Here is a 14,453-nt window from a genome sequence, read left to right as displayed (position 1 = left end):
TCCTCTTGTTTTCTAGATGGAAGACGAGGTTAGAGAAAACAAAGGATTGCACAATTTAAAAAACTGTACTGTTATTAATCTTCGGTAAGTAAAATACAAAACAATTCAGATGTATCGCTGTATAGTGAAACACTAAAGCAAGTAGTAATTTCTTCATTTTTTTTTCTTTTTCATAGGAATGGAAGCATTACTGTGACATTCGCTTTGTATTTTGAAACAATAGTGGAAAAAGCAAGCGCTAAAAACAATATCACTTTAATCACCGGAAATATACAACAAAAGCTGGAAGCAAATAATAATACAGTAAATCTGGAAGGTTTTAAAGTTAAAATTAATAAGTTAGAAGTGATAAATATTATGGTCTTTTCAGTGCAAAATGGTCAGATTTTGAAGGAAAAACAAAGTACAACCCCACCATCAAATACCATTCCTCTAACTCGAGGAACACGCCTATCCTCCCTGAGAACAATGACTTCAAACAATTCAACAGCGACACCTATTACTTTGTCATTTCCAAATACTTGGATAAAGCACACTATAAATCAAACGCCTTCTGCTCCAAGAATATCCAATAAAACTATTGTAACTGCGACTTCTTCAATTCATAATAAAACATATCCTACATCTACAAATTCTCCTTCTAAAACCACTCCAATTAATACAATTTTTCCAAATAAAACAATTCAGACTACTATAAAATCTGTTACTTCAACGGCTTCTACAAAAACCATCCCTTTTTTTACATCTCCAACTTCTGAAATCAGTCGAAAAACTATTACAACTACTCCAAAAACTACAACAACCATTCCGAATAATTCAATAACCACTCCAACAACTACTACAATCATTATAATATCTAAAAGCACAACTACAACAACCACTCAAAAAACACCTAAAATCAATTCAACAACTGCAACAACCAATCCAACAACTATTACAACTAAAACAACAACTAAAACTTCTCCAACAACTTTAACGACCACTCCATATCCTATAACGATTACTTTAAAAACTACAAGAACTACTCCAATCACTACAAATTCCACTCAAAATACTTTTACAACTACTCCAAACACTACATCTTCTCCTCCAACGTCCACAAACATTAAAATACCTACAATAAATACAATAACTACAACTATTCCAACCACTATAACAACCACTCGAACAATTACAACAACAACTCCAACTACAACCCCTCCAACAACTTCATCAACTCTTACAACTACAACTGTTCAACTAACTACAACAACCTCTCCAACACCTACAAAAACTTTAACAGCTGCAGCAACTACGCTAACAACTACAAAAACTACTCCAAAAATTACTACAGGCAGTCCAACAATTACAAGCACTCCAACAAATACTTCAAGCCCTCCAAGCACAATTAACACTCCAACAACTACTTCAAGCACCTCAACAGCTACAACTACTCCTAGAACTGTTACAACTCCAACAGCTACAACATCAACTCCAACAATAACTTCATCCACTAAAGCAATTATGACAACTCCAACAACTAGTATATCCACTCCATTAATAACAAAGACCTCTATAACAACTTATACCATTCCAACGATTACAACAACCACTTCAGCAACAACAACTACTCCAACAACTGTTAAAAATCCAACAACTATTATAAATACTCCAACAAGTAATACAACCTTTCCAACAACTACTAAAACCTTTCTAAGCAAAACATCCACTCTGACAACTACTTCTAACACATGGACAACAAACACTCCAACAACTACACTCACTCCAACAACAACTACAATCTATCCAACACTTACACAGACAACTACTTCTACCACTCCAAGAAAAACAATCATTCCAACAATGTCTTCAAGTCCAACATTTACTTCAATGATTCCGAAAATACAAACCAGTACAACAACTACAACAAGCACTCCGACAACTGCTGCAAGCACTCCAACAACCATAACAGCAACAGGAAATACCATTACAACAACAACGGCTACTACAACTACTGCAACAGCTTCTTCAACCACTTCGAAACCTACAATCATTCCAACTCATACTACATCAGACACTCCAATAACTATAAATACTCCAACAGCAACGTCTCTGAAAACCACTCCAACAGGAATAAAATCTCTAACAATTACAGCAACAACTCCAATTACTACAGGCACTCCAATAACTACAACTAGCACTCCAAAAAATTCTTCAACCACTCCGAAAACAACAACCACTTCAACAACTTCTACATCCCCTTCAACAACTGCATCAATTGAAACACCTAAAATTACCCTAAGAACAAGTTCAACAACCACTCCAACAACTGCAACCACTCCAACAACAACTACAGCCATTCCATCACCTACAAAGACAACTACTTCTACCACTCCAACAAATACAATCATTGCAACATCTTCAAGTCGATCGTCTACTTCAATGACTCCGAAAATAACAACCAGTACAACAACCACAACAAGCACTCCGACAACTGCTGCAAGCACTCCAACAACCATAACAGCAACAGGAAATACCATGACAACTACAACGGCTACTACAACTACTCCACCAGCTTCTTCAACCACTTCGAAAGCTACAATCATTCCAACTCATACTACATCAGACACTCCAATAACTATAAATACTCCAACAGCAACGTCTCTGAAAACCACTCCAACAGCAATAAAATCTCTAACAACTACAGCAACAACTCCAATTACTACAGGCACTCCAATAACTACAACTAGCACTCCAAAAAATTCTTCAACCACTCCAAAAACAACAACCACTTCAACAACTTCTACATCCCCTTCAACAACTGCATCAATTCAAACACCTAAAATTACCCTAAGAACAAGTTCAACAACCACTCCAACAACTGCAACCACTCCAACAACAACTACAGCCATTCCATCACCTACAAAGACAACTACTTCTACCACTCCAACAAATACAATCATTGCAACATCTTCAAGTCGATCGTCTACTTCAATGACTCCGAAAATAACAACCAGTACAACAACTACAACAAGCACTCCGACAACTGCTGCAAGCACTCCAACAACCATAACAGCAACAGGAAATACCATGACAACTACAACGGCTACTACAACTACTCCACCAGCTTCTTCAACCACTTCGAAAGCTACAATCATTCCAACTCATACTACATCAGACACTCCAATAACTATAAATACTCCAACAGCAACGTCTCTGAAAACCACTCCAACAGCAATAAAATCTCTAACAACTACAGCAACAACTCCAATTACTACAGGCACTCCAATAACTACAACTAGCACTCCAAAAAATTCTTCAACCACTCCAAAAACAACAACCACTTCAACAACTTCTACATCCCCTTCAACAACTGCATCAATTCAAACACCTAAAATTACCCTAAGAACAAGTTCAACAACCACTCCAACAACTGCAACCACTCCAACAACAACTACAGCCATTCCATCACCTACAAAGACAACTACTTCTACCACTCCAACAAATACAATCATTGCAACATCTTCAAGTCGATCGTCTACTTCAATGACTCCGAAAATAACAACCAGTACAACAACCACAACAAGCACTCCGACAACTGCTGCAAGCACCCCAACAACCATAACAGCAACAGGAAATACCATGACAACTACAACGGCTACTACAACTACTCCACCAGCTTCTTCAACCACTTCGAAAGCTACAATCATTCCAACTCATACTACATCAGACACTCCAATAACTATAAATTCTCCAACAGCAACGTCTCTGAAAACCACTCCAACAGCAATAAAATCTCTAACAACTACAGCAACAACTCCAATTACTACAGGCACTCCAATAACTACAACTAGCACTCCAAAAAATTCTTCAACCACTCCAAAAACAACAACCACTTCAACAACTTCTACATCCCCTTCAACAACTGCATCAATTCAAACACCTAAAATTACCCTAAGAACAAGTTCAACAACCACTCCAACAACTGCAGCCACTCCAACAACAACTACAGCCATTCCATCACCTACAAAGACAACTACTTCTACCACTCCAACAAATACAATCACTGCAACATCTTCAAGTCGATCGTCTACTTCAATGACTCCGAAAATAACAACCAGTACAACAACCACAACAAGCACTCTGACAACTGCTGCAAGCACTCCAACAACCATAACAGCAACAGGAAATACCATGACAACTACAACGGCTACTACAACTACTCCACCAGCTTCTTCAACCACTTCGAAAGCTACAATCATTCCAACTCATACTACATCAGACACTCCAATAACTATAAATACTCCAACAGCAACGTCTCTGAAAACCACTCCAACAGCAATAAAATCTCTAACAACTACAGCAACAACTCCAATTACTACAGGCACTCCAATAACTACAACTAGCACTCCAAAAATATCTTCAACCACTCCAAAAACAACAACCACTTCAACAACTTCTACATCCCCTTCAACAACTGCATCAATTCAAACACCTAAAATTACCCTAAGAACAAGTTCAACAACCACTCCAACAACTGCAACCACTCCAACAACAACTACAGCCATTCCATCACCTACAAAGACAACTACTTCTACCACTCCAACAAATACAATCATTGCAACATCTTCAAGTCGATCGTCTACTTCAATGACTCCGAAAATAACAACCAGTACAACAACTACAACAAGCACTCCGACAACTGCTGCAAGCACTCCAACAACCATAACAGCAACAGGAAATACCATGACAACTACAACGGCTACTACAACTACTCCACCAGCTTCTTCAACCACTTCGAAAGCTACAATCATTCCAACTCATACTACATCAGACACTCCAATAACTATAAATACTCCAACAGCAACGTCTCTGAAAACCACTCCAACAGCAATAAAATCTCTAACAACTACAGCAACAACTCCAATTACTACAGGCACTCCAATAACTACAACTAGCACTCCAAAAAATTCTTCAACCACTCCAAAAACAACAACCACTTCAACAACTTCTACATCCCCTTCAACAACTGCATCAATTCAAACACCTAAAATTACCCTAAGAACAAGTTCAACAACCACTCCAACAACTGCAGCCACTCCAACAACAACTACAGCCATTCCATCACCTACAAAGACAACTACTTCTACCACTCCAACAAATACAATCATTGCAACATCTTCAAGTCGATCGTCTACTTCAATGACTCCGAAAATAACAACCAGTACAACAACCACAACAAGCACTCCGACAACTGCTGCAAGCACCCCAACAACCATAACAGCAACAGGAAATACCATGACAACTACAACGGCTACTACAACTACTCCAACAGCTTCTTCAACCACTTTGAAACCTACAATCATTCCAACTCATACTACATCAGACACTCCAATAACTATAAATTCTCCAACAGCAACGTCTCTGAAAACCACTCCAACAGCAATAAAATCTCTAACAACTACAGCAACAACTCCAATTACTACAGGCACTCCAATAACTACAACTAGCACTCCAAAAAATTCTTCAACCACTCCAAAAACAACAACCACTTCAACAACTTCTACATCCCCTTCAACAACTGCATCAATTCAAACACCTAAAATTACCCTAAGAACAAGTTCAACAACCACTCCAACAACTGCAGCCACTCCAACAACAACTACAGCCATTCCATCACCTACAAAGACAACTACTTCTACCACTCCAACAAATACAATCATTGCAACATCTTCAAGTCGATCGTCTACTTCAATGACTCCGAAAATAACAACCAGTACAACAACCACAACAAGCACTCCGACAACTGCTGCAAGCACCCCAACAACCATAACAGCAACAGGAAATACCATGACAACTACAACGGCTACTACAACTACTCCAACAGCTTCTTCAACCACTTCGAAAGCTACAATCATTCCAACTCATACTACATCAGACACTCCAATAACTATAAATACTCCAACAGCAACGTCTCTGAAAACCACTCCAACAGCAATAAAATCTCTAACAACTACAGCAACAACTCCAATTACTACAGGCACTCCAATAACTACAACTAGCACTCCAAAAAATTCTTCAACCACTCCAAAAACAACAACCACTTCAACAACTTCTACATCCCCTTCAACAACTGCATCAATTCAAACACCTAAAATTACCCTAAGAACAAGTTCAACAACCACTCCAACAACTGCAGCCACTCCAACAACAACTACAGCCATTCCATCACCTACAAAGACAACTACTTCTACCACTCCAACAAATACAATCATTGCAACATCTTCAAGTCGATCGTCTACTTCAATGACTCCGAAAATAACAACCAGTACAACAACCACAACAAGCACTCCGACAACTGCTGCAAGCACTCCAACAACCATAACAGCAACAGGAAATACCATGACAACTACAACGGCTACTACAACTACTCCACCAGCTTCTTCAACCACTTCGAAAGCTACAATCATTCCAACTCATACTACATCAGACACTCCAATAACTATAAATACTCCAACAGCAACGTCTCTGAAAACCACTCCAACAGCAATAAAATCTCTAACAACTACAGCAACAACTCCAATTACTACAGGCACTCCAATAACTACAACTAGCACTCCAAAAAATTCTTCAACCACTCCAAAAACAACAACCACTTCAACAACTTCTACATCCCCTTCAACAACTGCATCAATTCAAACACCTAAAATTACCCTAAGAACAAGTTCAACAACCACTCCAACAACTGCAACCACTCCAACAACAACTACAGCCATTCCATCACCTACAAAGACAACTACTTCTACCACTCCAACAAATACAATCATTGCAACATCTTCAAGTCGATCGTCTACTTCAATGACTCCGAAAATAACAACCAGTACAACAACCACAACAAGCACTCCGACAACTGCTGCAAGCACCCCAACAACCATAACAGCAACAGGAAATACCATGACAACTACAACGGCTACTACAACTACTCCAACAGCTTCTTCAACCACTTCGAAAGCTACAATCATTCCAACTCATACTACATCAGACACTCCAATAACTATAAATTCTCCAACAGCAACGTCTCTGAAAACCACTCCAACAGCAATAAAATCTCTAACAACTACAGCAACAACTCCAATTACTACAGGCACTCCAATAACTACAACTAGCACTCCAAAAAATTCTTCAACCACTCCAAAAACAACAACCACTTCAACAACTTCTACATCCCCTTCAACAACTGCATCAATTCAAACACCTAAAATTACCCTAAGAACAAGTTCAACAACCACTCCAACAACTGCAGCCACTCCAACAACAACTACAGCCATTCCATCACCTACAAAGACAACTACTTCTACCACTCCAACAAATACAATCACTGCAACATCTTCAAGTCGATCGTCTACTTCAATGACTCCGAAAATAACAACCAGTACAACAACCACAACAAGCACTCCGACAACTGCTGCAAGCACTCCAACAACCATAACAGCAACAGGAAATACCATGACAACTACAACGGCTACTACAACTACTCCACCAGCTTCTTCAACCACTTCGAAAGCTACAATCATTCCAACTCATACTACATCAGACACTCCAATAACTATAAATACTCCAACAGCAACGTCTCTGAAAACCACTCCAACAGCAATAAAATCTCTAACAACTACAGCAACAACTCCAATTACTACAGGCACTCCAATAACTACAACTAGCACTCCAAAAATATCTTCAACCACTCCAAAAACAACAACCACTTCAACAACTTCTACATCCCCTTCAACAACTGCATCAATTCAAACACCTAAAATTACCCTAAGAACAAGTTCAACAACCACTCCAACAACTGCAACCACTCCAACAACAACTACAGCCATTCCATCACCTACAAAGACAACTACTTCTACCACTCCAACAAATACAATCATTGCAACATCTTCAAGTCGATCGTCTACTTCAATGACTCCGAAAATAACAACCAGTACAACAACTACAACAAGCACTCCGACAACTGCTGCAAGCACTCCAACAACCATAACAGCAACAGGAAATACCATGACAACTACAACGGCTACTACAACTACTCCACCAGCTTCTTCAACCACTTCGAAAGCTACAATCATTCCAACTCATACTACATCAGACACTCCAATAACTATAAATACTCCAACAGCAACGTCTCTGAAAACCACTCCAACAGCAATAAAATCTCTAACAACTACAGCAACAACTCCAATTACTACAGGCACTCCAATAACTACAACTAGCACTCCAAAAAATTCTTCAACCACTCCAAAAACAACAACCACTTCAACAACTTCTACATCCCCTTCAACAACTGCATCAATTCAAACACCTAAAATTACCCTAAGAACAAGTTCAACAACCACTCCAACAACTGCAACCACTCCAACAACAACTACAGCCATTCCTTCACCTACAAAGACAACTACTTCTACCACTCCAACAAATACAATCATTGCAACATCTTCAAGTCGATCGTCTACTTCAATGACTCCGAAAATAACAACCAGTACAACAACCACAACAAGCACTCCGACAACTGCTGCAAGCACCCCAACAACCATAACAGCAACAGGAAATACCATGACAACTACAACGGCTACTACAACTACTCCACCAGCTTCTTCAACCACTTCGAAAGCTACAATCATTCCAACTCATACTACATCAGACACTCCAATAACTATAAATTCTCCAACAGCAACGTCTCTGAAAACCACTCCAACAGCAATAAAATCTCTAACAACTACAGCAACAACTCCAATTACTACAGGCACTCCAATAACTACAACTAGCACTCCAAAAAATTCTTCAACCACTCCAAAAACAACAACCACTTCAACAACTTCTACATCCCCTTCAACAACTGCATCAATTCAAACACCTAAAATTACCCTAAGAACAAGTTCAACAACCACTCCAACAACTGCAGCCACTCCAACAACAACTACAGCCATTCCATCACCTACAAAGACAACTACTTCTACCACTCCAACAAATACAATCATTGCAACATCTTCAAGTCGATCGTCTACTTCAATGACTCCGAAAATAACAACCAGTACAACAACCACAACAAGCACTCCGACAACTGCTGCAAGCACTCCAACAACCATAACAGCAACAGGAAATACCATGACAACTACAACGGCTACTACAACTACTCCAACAGCTTCTTCAACCACTTCGAAAGCTACAATCATTCCAACTCATACTACATCAGACACTCCAATAACTATAAATACTCCAACAGCAACGTCTCTGAAAACCACTCCAACAGCAATAAAATCTCTAACAACTACAGCAACAACTCCAATTACTACAGGCACTCCAATAACTACAACTAGCACTCCAAAAAATTCTTCAACCACTCCAAAAACAACAACCACTTCAACAACTTCTACATCCCCTTCAACAACTGCATCAATTCAAACACCTAAAATTACCCTAAGAACAAGTTCAACAACCACTCCAACAACTGCAACCACTCCAACAACAACTACAGCCATTCCATCACCTACAAAGACAACTACTTCTACCACTCCAACAAATACAATCATTGCAACATCTTCAAGTCGATCGTCTACTTCAATGACTCCGAAAATAACAACCAGTACAACAACCACAACAAGCACTCCGACAACTGCTGCAAGCACCCCAACAACCATAACAGCAACAGGAAATACCATGACAACTACAACGGCTACTACAACTACTCCAACAGCTTCTTCAACCACTTCGAAAGCTACAATCATTCCAACTCATACTACATCAGACACTCCAATAACTATAAATTCTCCAACAGCAACGTCTCTGAAAACCACTCCAACAGCAATAAAATCTCTAACAACTACAGCAACAACTCCAATTACTACAGGCACTCCAATAACTACAACTAGCACTCCAAAAAATTCTTCAACCACTCCAAAAACAACAACCACTTCAACAACTTCTACATCCCCTTCAACAACTGCATCAATTCAAACACCTAAAATTACCCTAAGAACAAGTTCAACAACCACTCCAACAACTGCAGCCACTCCAACAACAACTACAGCCATTCCATCACCTACAAAGACAACTACTTCTACCACTCCAACAAATACAATCATTGCAACATCTTCAAGTCGATCGTCTACTTCAATGACTCCGAAAATAACAACCAGTACAACAACCACAACAAGCACTCCGACAACTGCTGCAAGCACTCCAACAACCATAACAGCAACAGGAAATACCATGACAACTACAACGGCTACTACAACTACTCCACCAGCTTCTTCAACCACTTCGAAAGCTACAATCATTCCAACTCATACTACATCAGACACTCCAATAACTATAAATACTCCAACAGCAACGTCTCTGAAAACCACTCCAACAGCAATAAAATCTCTAACAACTACAGCAACAACTCCAATTACTACAGGCACTCCAATAACTACAACTAGCACTCCAAAAAATTCTTCAACCACTCCAAAAACAACAACCACTTCAACAACTTCTACATCCCCTTCAACAACTGCATCAATTCAAACACCTAAAATTACCCTAAGAACAAGTTCAACAACCACTCCAACAACTGCAGCCACTCCAACAACAACTACAGCCATTCCATCACCTACAAAGATAACTACTTCTACCACTCCAACAAATACAATCATTGCAACATCTTCAAGTCGATCGTCTACTTCAATGACTCCGAAAATAACAACCAGTACAACAACTACAACAAGCACTCCGACAACTGCTGCAAGCACTCCAACAACCATAACAGCAACAGGAAATACCATGACAACTACAACGGCTACTACAACTACTCCAACAGCTTCTTCAACCACTTCGAAAGCTACAATCATTCCAACATATACTACATCAGACACTCCAATAATTATAAATACTCCAACAGCAACGTCTCTGAAAACCACTCCAACAGCAATAAAATCTCTAACAACTTCAGCAACAACTCCAATTACTACAGGAACTCCAATAACTACAACTAGCACTCCAAAAAATTCTTCAACCACTCCAAAAACAACAACCACTTCAACAACTTCTACATCCCCTTCAACAACTGCATCAATTCAAACACCTAAAATTACCCTAAGAACAAGTTCAACAACCACTCCAACAACTGCAGCCACTCCAACAACAATTACAGCCATTCCATCACCTACAAAGAAAACTACTTCTACCACTCCAACAAATACAATCATTGCAACATCTTCAAGTCGATCGTCTACTTCAATGACTCCGAAAATAACAACCAGTACAACAACCACAACAAGCACTCCGACAACTGCTGCAAGCACTCCAACAACCATAACAGCAACAGGAAATACCATGACAACTACAACGGCTACTACAACTACTCCACCAGCTTCTTCAACCACTTCGAAAGCTACAATCATTCCAACTCATGCTACATCAGACACTCCAATAACTATAAATACTCCAACAGCAACGTCTCTGAAAACCACTCCAACAGCAATAAAATCTCTAACAACTACAGCAACAACTCCAATTACTACAGGCACTCCAATAACTACAACTAGCACTCCAAAAAATTCTTCAACCACTCCAAAAACAACAACCACTCCAACAACTTCTACATCCCTCCATTAACTGCTTCAATTCAAACACTTAAAATTAACCTAACAACTACCACAAACTTTTCAATACCTACTTCATCCACTGCAAAAGTTGCAACTTATCCAACTGTTACAACTCCAGCAACTACAACAACCACTCCAAGAATATCTTCATTCACTTCAAGAACTATGACGATTCCAACAACTAGTACACCCACTTCAACGCCTACAACCATTCCATCAAATACAACAACCACTCCTTCAAATCCTCTAACAACTGCGGCAACTACACAAACAATTTCTACAACTCCACCATAATTTCCAAAAACTACCACAACCAGTCCAACATCTACACGCACTCCATCAACTACTTTAACCACTCCAAGCACAGTAAACACCCCAACAACTACATTAAGGACCTCATCAGCTACTAATCTAACAACTATTTCACCTTCACCAACAACTACATCTCTAACAACTTACACAGCCACTTTAATTACTAAATGCACTCCTACATCTATAACAACCACCACAACCACTTCAGCAACCTCAAGCACTCCAACTTCTTCAACACCCCAAACAAAATAAACACTCTTACACATATTACAAGGAACTTAATAGTTATATCCTGCAGTCTAACAGCTACTACAAATCTGCCAATAACAACATCCACTCCAAAAACTACAGCTTCTCAAACAACAACAATAAAGAGTCCAACAACTACATCACCCATTACAAGAACTACAACCATTCTTAAAACTTCATCTAATCTCACAATCACTACAACCACTCCAACTTCTACTACAACAACCACTCTCATAATTACAAATGACCCAACAACAACTACAACATTTCTCAAAATCATTCCATCAACAACGAAAACTCTAACATTTAACATAACCATTTCATTTACAAAAACCACTTCAACAACTACAGCAAACACTCCAACCGCTTCTTCAACCACTTCAACAACCACTCTAACAACTTCTACACCCCCTCTACAGCTGGAACAATTCAGACTCCTACAATTACTCTTACAACTACAACCAAGCATTCGATACCTTCTTCAACCATTCCAAAAGCTAGTACTACTTCTATAACTGTTACAAATCTAACAACTACAACAAATATTCAAATAATAATATCATCCATTACAACAACTATGGCAACTTCAACAACAAGGATATCCACTCTGCCATCTACAACTACAACCATTCCACCAACTACACCAACCATTCCTACAACAACTCTAACAATTGCAGCAACTACACTAACAACTTCTAAAAATCTAACAACTCCAACAACCACTCCAAAAATTACAACAGCAACTCCAACATCCACAAGCACTCCAACAACTTCTTCAACCACTCCAAGCACAATAAACACTCCAACAATTACTTCAAGCACCTCAACAGCTACAACCAATCAAATCATTACTTCATCTCCGCCAACAACTACAGCTACTCCGAAAACAACCAACACTCCAACACCAAATTGAACCACTTCAACAACTACAACTATTCCAACAATGTCAACCACTATTACAACTATTGCTACCACTTCAACAACTACTACAACCACTTCAACAACTACTACAATCACTTCAACAACTACTACAATCACTTTAACAACTATGACATCTCCAACAACTAGTACATCCACTCGAACAGCAACAATCTCTCAAACAACTACAACTATTCCAACAACCATAACAAGCACTTCAACTAATACAACTACTCCATAAACTATTACAACTCCAACAACCACTACAACAAATCAATGCACAACAACCATTCCAACAACTCTTACAACCACTCCAAGTACAACAACCACAAATACTGCAAGCACCTTAACAACTACAACCACTTCAGCATTTACAGACACTCCAACACCTACGACAGAGAATCAAACAACTTTTTCTACCACTCTAACAAATACAACCATTCCAACAACTTTATTCACTCCAACAACTATTACAATGATTCAACATACAACATGCCAACAAACACAACAAGCACTCCGACAATTGGTGTATCTACTCCAACAACTATAGTAAATCACTCAAAATACGAAAACAACTACTTCAATAGCTACGACAACCATTTCAACAACTTCTTCATCCACTTCTAAAACTACAACCAATCAAACTCCTATTACAACAACCACTCCAACAAATTCAAATGCTCCAACAACTTCTACAGCAACTCTAAAAACCAGTCCTACAAGTACAAAAACTCTAACAACTAAAACAACTACTCCAACTACTCCTACAACCACTCCAAACAAAACAAACACTCCAACACATACAACAAGCAACTCAACAGTGATTACCACTCAACTACTACAAATCTGCCAACAACAACATCCACTCCAAAAACTGCAGCTGCTCAAACAGCTACAACAAAAGTCCAACAACTACTTCATCCACTACATGAACTACAACCATTCTTAAAACTTCTACTCCCACAATTACTACAACCACTCCAACAGCTTCATCTACTCAAATATTTAGTGCAACAAATCCAAGATCTATTATATCTACTCTTTCAACTACACCCAATCTAACAGTTTCAACCATTCCAACAACTAAACCAATCATTCCACAAATTACAACTTTTCCAACAAATGCAACAGCGACGACAATCGTACCAACAACTTTAACAAACAATTCATATACTTCTTCAACCACTCCAAAAATTACAACAAACACTTCAATAACTTCTTCAGCGACTCCAACATCAAAAACCACCCCAAAAACTTCTATATCTCCTCCAACAAGTACAACAAACATCTACAATTAATTCCACAACTACAAGAAACACTTCAACAACTAATTCAACCACTCCAACAGCTACA

The 14,453-nt window shown here is 38.9% G+C and overlaps 1 protein-coding gene across 1 annotated transcript in view; it reads left to right on the top strand.

The window, feature by feature from the left end:
* The window catches only part of LOC133181329 (mucin-17-like), a 28,780-nt gene extending 14,731 nt beyond the window's left edge, over window positions 1–14,049 (top strand). Inside the window, 6 exon segments of the mRNA XM_061315848.1 lie at window positions 17–84; window positions 371–506; window positions 688–11,539; window positions 12,240–12,682; window positions 13,222–13,417; window positions 13,688–14,049. Of these exon segments, the coding sequence (XP_061171832.1) occupies window positions 17–84; window positions 371–506; window positions 688–11,539; window positions 12,240–12,682; window positions 13,222–13,417; window positions 13,688–14,049 (12,057 nt within the window).
* Window positions 14,050–14,453: the final 404 nt, after the last annotated feature.

The sequence above is a fragment of the Saccostrea echinata genome, unplaced genomic scaffold (genome assembly GCF_033153115.1).
Source record: "Saccostrea echinata isolate AGI-Se365-2 ecotype Australia unplaced genomic scaffold, CSIRO_AGI_Sech_v1 ptg000008l, whole genome shotgun sequence".
Lineage (NCBI taxonomy): Eukaryota > Metazoa > Mollusca > Bivalvia > Ostreida > Ostreidae > Saccostrea > Saccostrea echinata.
The sequence above is the reverse complement of the archived record's forward strand: the minus strand, read 5'-3'. Positions and strand labels throughout refer to the sequence as shown.